This window comes from Pipistrellus hanaki (assembly GCF_964339955.1).
Source record: "Pipistrellus hanaki genome assembly, chromosome: 7".
NCBI lineage: Eukaryota > Metazoa > Chordata > Mammalia > Chiroptera > Vespertilionidae > Pipistrellus > Pipistrellus hanaki.
Window position 1 is genome coordinate 15163640 of NC_140509.1, and position 15682 is coordinate 15179321.

The following is a 15682-nucleotide window of genomic DNA, read 5'->3' on the forward strand; positions in this document are numbered from 1 at the left end:
TCAAGTAAAGCTGGAAGGCTCACTACAGACTGATTTATATTCCTTTCAGCATAATGATTATTGCTTGTCTCATTTTTTTATTCTTATAAGTATATTTCCAGTAGGACATGATTTCACTCATCTAGGGGAAATGGTGAACAGCATAGACTGAAGATAAAAAACAGACCCAGAGATAAGGAGCCATGGGTCAGACTGTTGGACCTCAAAGGGAGGGTGGGGATAAAAGGGAGAGATCAACCAAAGGACTTATGTGTACACATATGAGCCTAACCAGTGGTCGAAGACAATATGGGGCTGGGGGAATTGGAATGGGGGTTGAGGACAAATATGTGATACCTTCATCAATAAAGAAATTAATAAAATAAAAAATAAAAAAGCTGGAAGACTATATTCATATGTACAATGTACTGACTTATAAAGGATAGCAGCTACTTCAGCACGTCATTTCAAAACATATAACTCAAATAGAACAGATGAGTGGCCTCCAAGTAGAACACGAACTTCTTCCTTAAAAATGCCCCAACCCGCCAAAACCGGTTTCGCTCAGTGGATAGAGCGTCGGCCTGCGAATGGTCCCAGGTTTGATTCCAGTCAAGGGCATGTACCTTGGTTGTGGGCACATCCCTGGAGAGGTGTGTGCAAGAGGCAGCTGATTGATGATTCTCTCTCATCGATGTTTCTAACTCTCTATCCCTCTCTCTTCCTCTCTGTAAAAATAAATCAATAAAAATATTTTCTTAAAAAAATGCCCCTAACACCCTCACCCCTAAGAGATTAGGGTGGTAATTACCACAGGAAGAACTCTTACAGATCCCAGAATTGCTGTCACGTTTTTGTCTGCAATGTGAATCACCAGATTGGCCACTTAGAACTGAAATTCAGAACCACTGACCAGTAAATAATGAATGGGTCCTGGCGTGTGAAGATAACGAGAAACAATTTTAAGTCCCTAAAAGCTGAATCTTCCCCTGCACACCATGCAATTGAGGAAGGGCTTCCATTTTCTTGTAAACAGAAACATCTCATTCTAGTAAATTACATGTCAAAATGAGGCAGGAAAGAGAAAGAGGGTTGCCTCACTGTGGCAGTAGGTGTCCTGTTGCTGATGTCATCCCTACCCTAGCTGGTAAACAACATTGAAACTTGTCCCTGGGCCTCTTAGTCAGTGATCAACTAGGGAATGTTCAAGCTTCCTTCCAGAGGGAATGCCTGCTAAGGGAAAGAATCCTATTCAAGTCTGGTTCACAGCCCTCTCCAGAAATCCCGCTGGCACATATAGATTTTCAATTATGAAAAGACCTTTGCCCAACAGATATCTGTGCATTGCAGTATTCGGGACAAAGGCAAAGCTGCTAACTCTTTTCTGTATTTCCCCCCCCCCCTTCCAATTCCCTGCTTCAAATGCTCTATTTTGAATCTTACCCAATCATTTCCAACTTCCAAAAGTGGGCTGGCTACCAGTTTAACATTAATATTACAGCATTCTATGATGGTGTTGTTGTGGTTTTTCTATTGATTTTTAGAGAGAGAAAGGAGAAGAGAGAAACATTAATGTTGAGAGCATAATATCCATCAGCTGCCTCCTGCACGACCCCACCTGGGGATCAAGCCCTCAACCTCAGGATCCAAAGATCAACCCTTGGGTACACAGGTCCATGCCCAACTTCCTGAGCCACACAAGCCAGGGCTATGGTGGTGTGTGTTGTAAGTGGCTCTTAGACGAGGGTTCCCAACACTCAGAACAGAACAAAACATTTTTTGTGTATAATAAGTTACATTATTGGAAGGAGTAAGAAATTTAAAAACCAAATTTAGTATAAAAATTTTGAAAATTATGCACTGGGAATTCAAAGTAACACAATATTAACAAATAATGATAGCAATAAACTCTTACATTACCCTTAAGAGCATTTGTTTTTACAAAATATAGCCATGTCACCCCCATTGTGTAGATGGGAAATTTGAGAAACATTAACTTCCCACTCTACCTCTAAAAATAGCTTCTGCCCACTTACTGCTTCCATCCTCCACTAGATTGCTAATAATAAAAACCCGGAGCTGGTCTCCTTTCTCCCTATTAACCATCCTTCACATAGCACCCAGCGTTACCTACCTTGTCACACCTCTGCTTCTGGCTTCTTACTGCTTGTAAGGCCCAGAGGGGTTACCTCCGCCTAGGAGGCTCTGCAGGACTGGCCCTGCCCCTCACCCTCACTCCTTCCTTCTGATTCTCCTTCTCCCTCCTCACTCTAGCCACACTGCCTTCCTTCCAACTGCGCCTGGAACACACCAGACTTGTCCCCAGGACTGTGCACTTGTGGTTCCAGCCCGTCTTCTGGGGACTCATCTCTCAGAAAAGCCTCTCCTCAACACCCAATCCAAGAAGCTCGGCCCCTCCCATCTCTCTCTCTCTCTCTCTCTCTCTCTCTCTCTCTCTCTCTCTCACACACACACACACACCATATCTACCACTGCATGTTTCTTTTTCTTCTAAGCTTGCAGTACTATCAGACTTGACCTCCTCATCCCTCGATTCTAGAATGTGCACGCCATGCGAACAGAGCCCTACCTGCCTCAATCGCACTGCTCTATAGTCAGTGCCTGGCACATGGTGCTCAATAAATATTTCTTGAAGTCAGTGAGGGAGTGAACAAAGCTTTCACTAGGAATCAACTAGCCCACTTAATTCAATCAGCATCTATTCTTATATTAGTAAGTACAATTTTCTTTCTCCCCTACTGTTAAGTTTATTTTTTAAGAGAAACTATAAGCATATTATATGTATATATTAGACTGTTTCTATTAGTGTGCTATATCTGCAAAATGGTCCAAGTGACAGTGAGGGTACATAACAGAGAAAGGCAGTCAGAATCCACTGTCCATCTGTTGAAACCACAAAGCTTCCACGGAATTTCAGAACAATATGGCTTTTGAGCTCAATGTTCCCCCTTCGACGTCCCATCACTCAATACCTTATCTTCAGTGCTTCAATTTTATGGGATTTTCTCAGAGCCTCAAGAGGTCAGTGTGACAATTATCATGGGTGTTAAAGAAAAAAAAAAAACCAGGCTTGCCCTGGCCAGTGTGGCTCGGTTGTTTGGGCGTCATCCCGTGCACTGAAGGGCTGCAAGTTCCATTCCAGGTCAGGGCACATGCCGAGGTTTCTGGCTGGATCCCCAGAGTGGCAGGTGGGGAGGGCATGTGGGAGGCAGCCCCATCAATGTTACCCTCTCATATCAATGTTTTCTTTTCCTCTCTCTCCCTTCCTCTCTTTCTAAAAATCAATGAAGAATCTTAAAAAAAAAAAAAAAAAATCAGGCTTAAGATGATCCAAGGTATAAAAAACCGAATGATCAGCTTCCTTTCCAGGAAATATCCATTTTCTGTGGTGTCGGGGAAAGGAATATAGATGCCTAAACTCCAGCTGGCTTTCTGGGGGGTCCCACTCCAGATGCTCAGATACCTAATCAGCACTTTCCTTAATGCTCTTGTGATGAGAGCCTCAAAGAGTGGAAAATTGTTATCATCTCCAAATCTAACCCTGTGAGGGCATAGACATAAAGTGGAGAGGAACAAGGAACCAGCTGCCCAGGCTTCTGCTTTTTGGGGGGGATGGGGGGTAGGGAGGTAGGTTGGGGTGCTAGGCAAGCCCTCTCATACCTCAGAAGGTATTCATTTCTCAATAGTCAAATGAATGGTTGAGCCAGATTCACATCCCTCCCTACTCTGCTCCCTCACCATAGCTCTGCGGACACTGGCAGCCCTGGTGCTAGTCTGTGGTGGTTGTCTGTGGTGACAGACTGCTGTCAGCCTAAGGAGGAAGGGCCCATTTCAGTGAAGAGCATCATCATGCTGTCTCCAGCAGCCACTCCTGCACAGCTGTCTGGGGGAGAGAACCCTCCGTGCCCTGAGGCAGTGAGTGGAAGCCCACAGGCTGGAAAATGCCATGTGGGTGGGCTCTCTCACCGGGGCCACCAGGACTCTCTCTGTGAGAACATCTGTCCGGGTGTCCTGGCACCTCACCAGAAGGCCATCTCCTTCTTAGGGATCAAGCCAATACTTAATGTCCAGATCCTGGAGTTCCATGTTAGTTTAAGATTTGGTCCTGAGACTTTTGGGATTGTCAAAAACTTTAGACACACTCTCCTGCTCTTATTCACATACCAGTGTCCCAGCTCAGCAGTCTCATGTGGGTCAAAGGCAATTTGTGCAAGATTTGTTAATACAAGTCCCTTCTAAACCTGAACTTGTGTGTTTTTCAAAGGGGGCAAGCTCCTCTCCTGAGCCCCCACACCTCTCCCTCCTCCCCCGCATCACCTCTGCAGCAACCCAAGAACCACAGGTCTGCCGGAAAGCCCGATCTTTTCGTTTCTGGAGAAAGAATCTTCTAATATCAATAGAAGCTCCAGGGAATGATGGGGAAGAGCATATTCCCTGTTTTGTTTTGACTTTTAAAAAGGAATCCCTTCCGACCCAGGGTAGAGCAGAGCATCCCTGTTCTCACGGGGCCCGCAGGGGGGCGCTCTGGGACGTGAGGCGTGAAGGAGCCCAGCAGGGGCTGCGGGGCTTTGCTTTTGTCATTCTGATCCCAAACAGCTTCTCAGAACTGGGTTGGTGCAGAAGCGATACTCCCAAAGGGAGGGCTTTGTTTTTGTAGTTTTGTCCCAGGGAGAGACCTATTGATCCTCAGGCTACCAGTTCCCTGGGGCTAATTCTCCCTATTGGCCCCGAATTCTTCATTCGGGTTTCATCCTGGGGAAAAGGTGCGGGGGACTTGGTTCGAATTCCGTCCGGCCGACCGCAAACATCCCAGCGCGGTCCCCGAGGGCCAGGGCGGCGAGACAACGAGCCCAGCACCGCGGAGGCGGGCTCCGATTCAGCTACCCACCCCCCCTTCCCCGCCCCAAAGCTCCTCGGCGCCCGTCCAGCCCGAGCCCCGCGGGCCCCGCACCTCTCCCCGGGCTCCCGGTTCTCCCCGGGGATTCCGCTTTACCCAAGGCCGTGGCGAGTTGCTCCCACGAACCCGGGACCCTGGGCGCGTTCCGCTGTCTTTCGCGGCTGCAGCCTGCACCGCGGGCCTCTGCCGGCAGCTGTCACCGCGGCTGCGGGGCGGCCAGGGGGCTCCGGCGCGGAGGGGCGGCGGCGGATGAGCGGGCAGCCCACGGGCTTTCGGCCCCAGTTCTGTCCCAGGCTGTTTTATCGTCCCAACTTCTCCTCCCCCAGCCGCAGGAGGAGGGGCCGGGGAGGAGCGTGTGGCCACCAGCCTCCCATGAGCAGAGGCGGTTTGGGATGCGAGGGTGCTCAGGAGCACCCGACACCCTCCCCCAGGGCCTGGGACCCCGGGACCTGGACCCGCGGATTAATGTAAGGCTCCGGGGGGTGGACCCAGACAGCGCTTGGGATCGGTGGCTGTGCCCTCTCTCCCCAGCTTCTGTTCTCAGACTTCGTTCTGATTCAGATCAGATCTGTTTGCCTGTTTGGTTCGCCCCACATCCATCCAACCTTGCTAGTCTCGCTAGATTCCCTCCGCTTGCATCTGTCATCTGGTATGCCCTGCGCATTCCGCATTTCGGTACATTGCAGGGTGGACACCAAATCAGAAACTGGGTAGAGTATGCGGCGGATTGGAAAGCCTGCCACGGGGGTGGTTTCATTTCTCCGGAGGAGTACAATGCCAGGCGATCAGAAAGAGCGCTTGTGGCTTACGGGGAAATGGTGTAAGAGGGGGCATCTCATAACTCTGTTTATCCCAGTTGTTTGTAGTTAAATATATATATATATATAATTGATTTTTTACAGAACGGAAGGGAGAAAGATAGAGAGCTAGAAACATCTATGAGAGAGAAACATCGACCAGCTGCCTCTTGCACACCCCCTACCGGGGATGTGCCCACAACCAAGGTACATGCCCTTGACCAAAATCAAACCTGGGACCTTTCAGTCTGCAGACCGACACTCTACCACTGAGCCAAACCGGTTTCGGCCAGTTGTTTGTAGTTTAAACTGAAATCCCCTTCCCCGTTTCCCAATGCTTTTTCCTCAACCCACTTGCTAATAAAAGCGTATTTATTAAACGTTTCCGTTGGAGACTCGGGGAACATAGTTTGAAATTGTTGTCTGGTGTTATTAAAGTTTGCATTTCGTAATGAGTGATTTTTGGGTGGGTGGTGGAACTGTAAATGAACTTTATTTTATTTTTATTCTGAGGACTCATGGATTTTAGCACCTTTCCCACCTATGAGTGCTTTGACCTTGGGCAAACTCTTTCTCTGCTTCTCAGTTTCTTCCTCATTATCAGGGCGATAATCAAAGTCCATCAGTCAGAGTCACCTTGTGGGAATAAAACACAAATGCAGGTGAAATACTTAGGGAGATTGTGGCTCATGGGCAACATTCAACACTTAATCTAATAGTAATACCTATAAAGAATCAGTAACATAGGAACCTAATGCATGAAAAATTAAATAAAACTACATTAGCCTAATGACATTTTCTGTACAGCCCGAGAGAATCTCCTGTGTAACCATCTGCCCCCAGATTGTTAACCTGAAAGGGTGCCCACGAGATCTCTAAGACCCTCCTCCCTTTGGCCTTAAGTTGAGATGCAGCATGAGACTGCATCACACTGAAAAAGATGGTGGGATTTAAAAGCAGGCCTTGAAGGCAAGTATGAAGTATTTTATTTACCTCTCTCAATGCCAGCGCCATGCCTCTTCCATCATCATCAGATCATATTCCCTGAGGCTATCAGAGTGGTTGGCATTTAGCAAGTTCCTGCCTGGAGAAAATACCCAGTGTAGGGTTGCCAGATTAAGCAAATAAAACGCAGGGCAGCTGGTTAAATTTGAATTTCAGATAAACAACAAAAAGGTTTTAGTATAAGTATGTTTCATGCAGTATGTGGAACATACTTGTACTAAAAATTGTGTTGTTTATCTGAAATTCAAGTTTAATTAGGCATTCTGTATTTTATTTGGCTGTGCTGGTCCAGAGAAATGAATATAGAATGGGCCCCACAGCCAAAAGGAAAACAAGTTGACACAGACCTACTGATTATGAGGTAGGTCTGATGTGGGTTTTGTTTCAGTGATGTTCAGTGAAGAAAAGAAATAATGTACTTGTGTTTATAAGTTGATTCTTTGTTGAGCTATTTCTTGTGTTTTAATTCTCACTCCCATTTCGCACCAACTGAGCAGTGCTTACCTACCCTTTAATATGAGCAAAAATGATGGCTCACCCCTTCAATCAAGATATTGGACTAAATCATGTGCTCAATAGTGTTTCCAAATAGTTTTATTAAAGGCCAATTGAATGTCAGATGCCATTTAAAAGATGAATAAGACACAGCCTGTGCCCTGAAGGATAATAAAATAACAACACAGTGTTCCTCCATGTAAGTAAATGCAGATAATTGTGGGAGTTCAGAGAGGAAGTTACTGATTGTCCTTGGAAGCAGTGGGAGCCAGGGCTGCCCTTACCCTCAATGCACAAGATCAAATGGCTCCAATCCAGAATGACAGCTGTGCCTAGGCCTGGAGAGAACCCATCCTGATGAAGTGGTTAAACTGGAGGGGAAAATGGGATTTGATAAATCCGTAAGTATGATTGGGAACCTAGAGACTATTAAATGTGACAGAATACAAAAATCCTATCTAATAAAAGAGTAATATGCAAATTAACCACCACTCCACTACACCAACAAGCCACGCCCACCGGCCACTCAGAGTGAGTATGCAAATTAACCCAACCAAGATTGCTGTGGCCACAGAGAGAGCAGGAGGGAGGCTTGGGTTTCCTCAGAGATGGAGGAAGCCAAGCTTTCTGCACACCCTGGCCAGGCCAGGCCTCTGCTTAAGGCTACAAAGTTTCAATTATAGAAGATAAATAAATCCTAACAGAAATGGCTGCTGCATTGGAGTGAGCAGAAGGCTTGGCTCTGCTATAGTCTATAAAGTTTCAATTGTAGAAGATAAATAAATCCCAGACACCAGGGCTTCTGCTCGGGTCCCTGGGGGCGTGGCCAGCCTGCAAAACTCCAAGATTGGCTGACCTGAGGGACACCCTGACCCCATGCACAAATTTCATGCACCAGGCCTCTAGTAAATAAATAAATAAATAAATAAATAAATAAATAAATAAAATACAAGTTTAAATTACCTAATTTTAAAATTTTAAAAATTAAGTTAAAACTAGAAACTATAAGGGGGGAAATGTGGGAAATGTGGTAGATTTATACAGTGGAATACTATTCAACTATTCAAGTGTGATGAAACCTAAAATAGATTCTTTTAAATGTTTATTTTTTTATTAAAAATAAAAATTAAGGTGACACTAGTTAACAAAATTACACAGATTTCAGGTACAGAATTCTACAGCACACCATCTGTACATGGTATTGTGTGTTCACTACCTGAAATCATCTCTTCTCATCACCATTTATCCTCCCTATACCTTCCTCTGAATCCCCCATGGACCACACTGTTGTCCATGTCCATGAGTTCTTTCTCTTGTTTTTCTTTTGTGTTCAATTCTTCTTTTGTGTTCAAATCCTCCACAAGCCTCACCACACCCCACCACCAACTGTCAGCCTGATCTTGATCTATGAGTCTGTTTCTGTTTTGATTGTTCATTTTGTTCATTAGATTCCATAGTTGAGTGAAATCATACGGCATTTGTCTTTCTCTGACTGGCTTACTTCACTTAGCATAATGCTCTCCAGGTCTATGCATGCTGTTACAAAGCATAAGATTTCTTTCTTTTTTTCAGTTGAATAGTATTCCACTGTATAAATCTACCATAGCTTTTTTATCCACTCATCTGCTGATGGGCACTTGGGCTGCTTCCAAATCTTGGCTATTGTAAATATCAGGTGTATCAGTTAATAAGATTTTTTTTCAATAGATGAGTTACACATTTGTTGATATATATGCAATTTGATAAGTATGCTATTTTTGTTGTATTGACAGTAAGCTTCAAAACTTCATATGTCAATTTTTCTGAGGGTATTAACATCACAGATATTTCTACACTTAAAGATGTCGAAGTTCGTGCCAAAAAAAGAGCATTTGCTGGAAGTTTTATTCATTACTTTATTTTGAAGAAAAGTGCTGCTGAAAGTTATCATATACTTTGGGAAGCTTATGGTGAACATGCTCCATCTCAAGATACTTGTGAACACTGGTTTAAATGCTTGAAAGGTGATGATTTTGTTATGAAAGACAAAGAATGTCCAGGTCAACTGAAAAAGTTTGAAGACCAACAATTACAAGCATTATTAGGATGAAGATGCCTGTCAAACTCAAAAACAACTTGCAAAAAGTTTAAATATTACTCAGCAAACAATTTCCAATAGTTTACAAGCAATGGAAAGATTCTAAAGGAAGGAAAGTGGGTGCCACATCAAATGAGCGAAAGACAAATGAAAAACCAAAAAGTCATCAGTAAAATGTGCTTCAATGGCACAAAAGAAAGTCTTTCTTGCATCAAATTTTTCCCCCCATCTTTCAGGTAATTTGTAGATACCATTTCCCCCATTTGTTTATTTTTTTTCCTTGCCCAAGGAGATATATCAGAAAAAATGTTGCTATAAGAAATATCTGAGATTTTAATGCCTATGTTTTCTTATAAGATTTTTATGGTGTTGAGTCCAATATTTAAGTGTTTTATCCATTTTGAGTTTATTTTTTATGGGGTATGAAGGTGGTCCATTTTCTCTCTCTCTCTCTCTCTCTCTCTCTCTCTCTCTCTCTCTCTCTCTCTCTCTCTCTCTTTCTCTCTCTCTCTCTTGCATGAATCTGTCCAATATTCCCCAACACCATTTATTGAATAGACTATCTTTACCTCATTGTATGTTCTTGCCTCCTTTGTCAAATATTAATTGACTATAAAGGCATGGGTTTTTATTTCTGGGCTCTCTATTCTGTTTCATTGATCTATATGTCTCTATGTGTTGTTTTTTGCCATACCATGCTATTTTGATTACTATGGCCTTGTAGCATAGTTTGATATCTGGTAGTGCAATTCCTTCAACTTTGTTCTACTTTCCCAAGATTAGGTTGATGCTCAACCACTGAGCCATGCCTAATGGCTCATTTAGCTCTTTTTCTGAAGATTTCTCCTATTCTGTCATTTTGGGCCTGTTTCTTTGTCTCCTCATTTTAATTGCCTCTTTGTATGACAGATTTGCTATGACTCCTGGTCTTTGTGGGTTGGCCTTATGTAGGAAGTGTCCTGTGGAGTCCAGTGGTGTGGTCTCTTTGATCACCTGAGCTGGGTGCTCCAGGAGTTTCCCTTGTATGGGCCTTGCTGTTGTAATTGTCTTGGCTGGTATTGGCTGCTCTTATGTGGAATTGACGATCCTCAGGCTGGCTGACTGTGAGACTCAACCCCAACTAAGATATATGAGCTGCTGTGCAGGTGCTGACCATAGGAAACAGAATTCTCTTCAGCAGACTTTGGTGCTGCTTGTGAAGCTTATCGGATCATGTTCAGTTGTTGTCTGAAACTGGCCACTAGGTATGTTGGTTCTGGGCCTCTTAAGAGGGTTTCTGGTACAGACCAATAGAAAATTGGCCTATGACTGGTCCTTGGTAAACTTCTTGGAGCTACAAGTGATCCACAGCTTATGGCTCCCTCTGCTGGGCCTTGGTGTGCACATAAAGGATCAAGCTGGCTGGCTTTTACCAGCACAGAGCCCAAGGGCAGGTCAGTAGATGTCCTAAGGCATCCCAAGATCTAGCTCTACCTGCCTCCACCTGCAGGCTACCTGTTAGGGCTCAGTTACTGAAAAGCCTCTAGCTATACTTCACGGTAAGATGTCAGCACCACAAGATGGGACAAGAGGGAGATAAGAAGGTGGGGTTGTTGCTTTCTCCCTGGGCTGATGCTACAGGGAGGAGAATGCTCCACCCAAAAAAGATAGCGTCCCCAGCTTGGGAGAATGACTCAGCACAGGGTCCTGCTCCCTTCAGCTCTCTGCTCAGAGCACAAACCCCAGCCCCTCTCCCATGTGACTTCAGTTTGTCCACTTCCTTCAGCAGGAGTCCAGGGTGAGTGGCTGCGAATGAAATTCTGTGTGTTGGCCTTTAAGACGGTGCTTGTATCTCTAGCGAACTGCATGGTTAGAGAGTGGGAATTTTTGAGCACGCTTTCTCTTAGTCCACTTGGCAATAAATCCCAGATGCAACTAACAAAAGAGCCTTACAAGATAGATCACTGTCAACTTTCCTGATAACGGGATGCAGTCACTTACTCCACCAGGCGCCAGGACCCGATAAATGACATACTGACTTTACCTAAGAAAAACTACTTTGTTTAAATTGTTTTAAATTGTTTGCTCTGCAAAAACAAGAGGTAGTGAATGGGTATAAATATGGTCAGACACAAAGGGTTGGGGCTGCTCTCAGGGCTGCATGAAGAAAGAGCAGTCAGACGGCCAGTTATTAAAAGGCTCCCTAAATTTTAATTTGGTTTGGACTCCAGTGTTCATTTACTTGAGTTCGCTCCACAACATCCATCTCTCCAGGGTGAACAGAAACTCCACTGCTTTTCACAGCCAGATGCTATGTGCTGCCTCTCCCTGGCTCTGGTGCTCTGGGCTGGGGAGCTTGGCTTAGGCCCCATGTTTCTCTGGGAGCACCCCTGCAGCTGACATACCACTCTGAAACCTCAGCCACTTCCTCTGGGAGTGGAGCCAGCCCTTTTTGCATTCCTGCCCTTCCAGTCTCAATGTGGCTTCTGCTGCAAATCCTTGGTTTTAAGACTTCTCTTCAACTAGTCTTCAGTTGGTTATTCAGGATAATTGTTCTATAATTTATTATAATTACAGTTTGGTCTGGGAGGAGGTGAGTATAGTTTCCATCTACTCTAGTACCACCTAGGATCTTTTTGAGTTACTTACTGGGTGGTATCTAAAAATTCAGACTACATTTAAACCTGAAATCCAAGAATACACTTCTGCAGATGGCCCAGAGAAGAAAATATGATCAGAAATCTCCACTAGACTGTAAAGAAGATTCATAGTCTAATAATGGAAATATTGCTCATTGATTTTCAATTTTTAGAATTACCTTGTAAACAAGCCAAAGAAGAATTGATTATCACTATACAATAAAATGTGAATAGGATTAATTTTTAAATACAATTTTTAAATGTTAAAAGGATGTGCAGTAGGAGCAGAATATACTTTAGGTTACTAAGGGTCTCATTTAAAAAGTGGAGAATCAAGAGATACTGTCTGTAATTGATAAAACAGTTAATAAAGATCTGGATACATAATAAGTTTGTAGAGGAGAGAACTGTGCAGGGCCTGAGTGTAGAGATGTCACTCTTATAAGAAGATCAGGGAAGAAAAAAGATAGGACCAGTGAATACATGAGCTAGGAATGAGATAATTCTAAGATGATGCACCAAGAAGTCATAATACAGTCTATTATTTTGGAAACATTGAGATCACCACCAGATATCTAAAAACAGAAACCATTAGAGTTATGAAAGTTTGAAGCTCAGTATAGAAACCTGAGCAGGCGTTATTTGGAAGTGAAAATGCCCAGACTGCATGAGATTGGCCATTGAGAAGCTTTTAGAGAGAGCAGAAGTAAAATATAGAATTCTAAAGGACGTGTTCGGGGAAGGTAGGAGAGAAAGGAGCCAGCGAATGAAACTGTGAAAGGTTGATCCAAGTGATGATGGAGAATAGGAGATGGAAGCTCTACGGAAGTCAAGGGAGAAAGAGATTTTCAGATGTAGGTATGATCAACACTGTTGATTAAACAGTATGGGTGAAGATCAAGAAAAGGCTGTGGGATTAGCAATTAGGAGGGCAGACACCAATTTTGATTTTTAACCCCTAAAACCAATTTTAGTATAATCAAAGGATAAAGGCAGGGAGGCTATCAGGGATAGAGATGAGGATACAAAGACTTCAGAGCGGATATTACTTTGAAGACATTTTATGGAGAAGAAAAGGAAAGGGACGTGGCTGTAGCTTGATGAGGAAAAGCAGGAGGAAGAGTGAAAATCTGAGAGATAGGTGTGAGATCAGCCTGAGGAAGATTGAAGCCTCTGAGCCCCAGGTGGCTGGAATTCACTCATTAGTCATGGAGTCAGTCTGTCTGGTGGTGTGCTTTTCCATGTGCAAGTCCAGGAACAGGACTGTTGTGGGGTCGAACCCTGGGTTCAAAATAAGACCACAGGATGCTGATTAATTAATTAAAAAAAGCAGGCAAGGATTTATTGAACTGGCCAGGACAGCCACAAGAGCACCACACACAGGTGGACTCCAAATGACTGCACCATTTCAGGGGTAGGCAATTCCTTTTAAAGGTTTAAACCGCAAGAATTTTCCTTTTGTTCCTACCGGTACAGAAGTGGGGGGAAAAAGTCCCTGCATCTTATGGTCCAAATATAGCCTACACATATACTTTAAAAAAAAAGTTTTTTTACTTGCCCGGCTCTGTGTGCTTGCTGCAGCCACTGTCCATTCCTCCGTGCCCAGAGTGTCTGCCCCGCTCTGTAAACCCCGAGTGGTAGAGGAGTTCCCATGTATGGTAGTCAGCCTCCATGCCCTCGCTGCAGCCATATCTCCATGTCCGCCCAGGTGCGGTGTACGGTAACTGCGTAATCCAAACCATAATCATCGCCTGTACCCCTTGCTGGCCCATACTCCGTGCCCGGAAGAATGCCACGTCTATTCCCCCAATCATTCCTCTCCGCCCTCTGTTGCCCTGCTTGACTACTGGGTAGGCGTACTGTAGATCTCAGCAGAACCTTTACCATAAATCTTCAACTTTATTCTAATTTATTACTGAAGTCTCTCGTTATTGTGTTTTACAGTACATTTTGTCTTTTGCTGACTGTATTTGTTAATAATGGTTCTAAATGGTTCTAAATGCTGCTGTTTACTTTACAGGGTTGATTACATGTGTTTATGACTGTGATGTTGGGTTTTAATGCACATAAAATATTTTAGGACACTATTTGTTTCAGAATCTTTTTTTCTTCATTTCCCTTCTCTAAAAACTGGTGCGTCTTATGGTCCGAAAAATACGGTAAATCCTAAAGACTAAATTCTAAAAACTGGGGACAGCCCTCAGGGTCGGTTCCCAGTCACATCCTGCTGGACATTGGAATGTGGCCCTATCTTGCGATAGCGATAACACAGAAGCAGAGCTCAGCGGTTAGACTCTAAAAGGTTATCTACAGTTTCTATCCCCGAAGCTACTGAGTCAGTGAGAATCAATCTCCTGTGGTCCTGGTCCCAGGCAAGGGAAAATTACCTTAGCCTCCAGGTCTTCACCTGGAAGCTGAGGTAAGTACCCAGTGTTTTAATCAGATGCAACAGCCACACTTAGCAGGGTTAAAATTCAAACAGCAGTTTTTACCAAAGTATGGTTGCCACTATATTTCAAGAACCAGAAAGGAGGGTTACCTGGGCTTGGAAATTAGGAGAGTAGATTGGCCAACCGCAAAGAAAATAAGGGAATTGATGGTAATTTTTTTCTAGTTAAAATGTCTTATATTTATATTGTTAGAAATATGAACAAAACAACATCAACAAAAGACAGAAAGTGGGGGGTGTCTCCATAACCACAGCCTCATTTGGTACTTACTTAACAATGTGATACATATCTTTTAGATACTTCTGCAGGCAGAAGTATAATATAATACTAATTAAAAGGGCTGAGTCATACAGACCTGGGTTTGTATCCAGTACTAGCTCTAAGGCCTTGGACAAGTTACACAGCCTTTCCTCCCTCAGTCTCCTAATTTGTAAAATAGAAATAATACCCATATTTTCTGGCGTATAAAACGACCCCCTAATTTTACAGTTAAAACATAGGTTTAGGCCTATATTCGCTGTATAAGACTACCCCCCACTTCAAAGAAAAGACTTACTTTGCTGTCAAGATCTGCAGGTAATTTTTGTGCAATTTTGGTCTTTTGCCCCCGATTTTCGGTTGACTTTTTTTTGTTTCAAATGTCTTCTTATACGCTTGAAAATACGGTAATAGCATCTATATCACAGGGGTGCAGTGGGGCTTGAAAGGATCATGCATGCTAATTGATTAGAACAATAGTTGGTGAGCAGAGTGAACACTTGAGATACACATACACACACTTATATGGAAAGAGAATTCACATACATAGGAATACACACACATATACATAACATCAATAACCAGGAAGCGCTGAAAAAAATATTAGTAATTTGAGTGGGTTGGCAGAACGTACCCTAGACAGAGTGACAAAGCGGGAGGGGGGAATGTCATGTCAGAGAGTGGAATTTGAAGTACAAGACTTCAGAGGTGAAGCCCTTCCAGAAGACAGTGGGCCCCAGATGGGCATGCCTCTAAGTTTCTAAAGTGGAGAGAAACCAAGGAATTCTTTATTCAATATTTTAGCCAATTCCAAAATGCATTATTCACTGCCAGGTTTAGTCTTCATTCTTCTGTGGCAGCGTCTTTTTTTCTTTTTTTTAATACTTTTTTATTGATTTTCCACAGAGAGGAAGAAAGAGGGTTAGAGAGCTAGAAACGTCAATGAGAGAGAAACATCGACCAGCTGCCTCCTGCACACCCCTTGCCTGCAACCAATGTACATGCCCTTGACTGAAATCAAACCTGGGACCTTTCAGTCCACAGACCGACGCTCTATCCACTGAGCCAAACCAGTTTCATCTGTG

At 43.7% G+C, this 15682-nt stretch overlaps 2 protein-coding genes across 6 annotated transcripts in view; one reads left to right on the forward strand and one right to left on the reverse strand.

Annotated features, from left to right (window-relative positions):
* PLA2G7 (phospholipase A2 group VII) overlaps positions 1–5486 on the reverse strand; it is a 38937-nt gene extending 33451 nt beyond the window's left edge. Inside the window, exon 1 of one of the 5 annotated variants that reach the window (XM_084889830.1) lies at positions 4994–5486. The gene's annotated coding sequence lies outside the window, so the exon portion shown is untranslated. Of the gene's footprint in view, positions 1–2113; positions 2376–4951 lie in introns of those variants that run through there. The other 4 variants (XM_084889834.1, XM_084889831.1, XM_084889833.1 and 1 more) reach the window with 4 other exon arrangements.
* Positions 5289–15682, forward strand: part of ANKRD66 (ankyrin repeat domain 66) — a 30550-nt gene continuing 20156 nt past the window's right edge. The window contains exon 1 of the mRNA XM_084889850.1: positions 5289–5364. Coding sequence (XP_084745976.1) covers positions 5290–5364 — 75 coding nt within the window. The 5' untranslated portion in view covers position 5289. The remainder of the gene's footprint in view (positions 5365–15682) is intronic.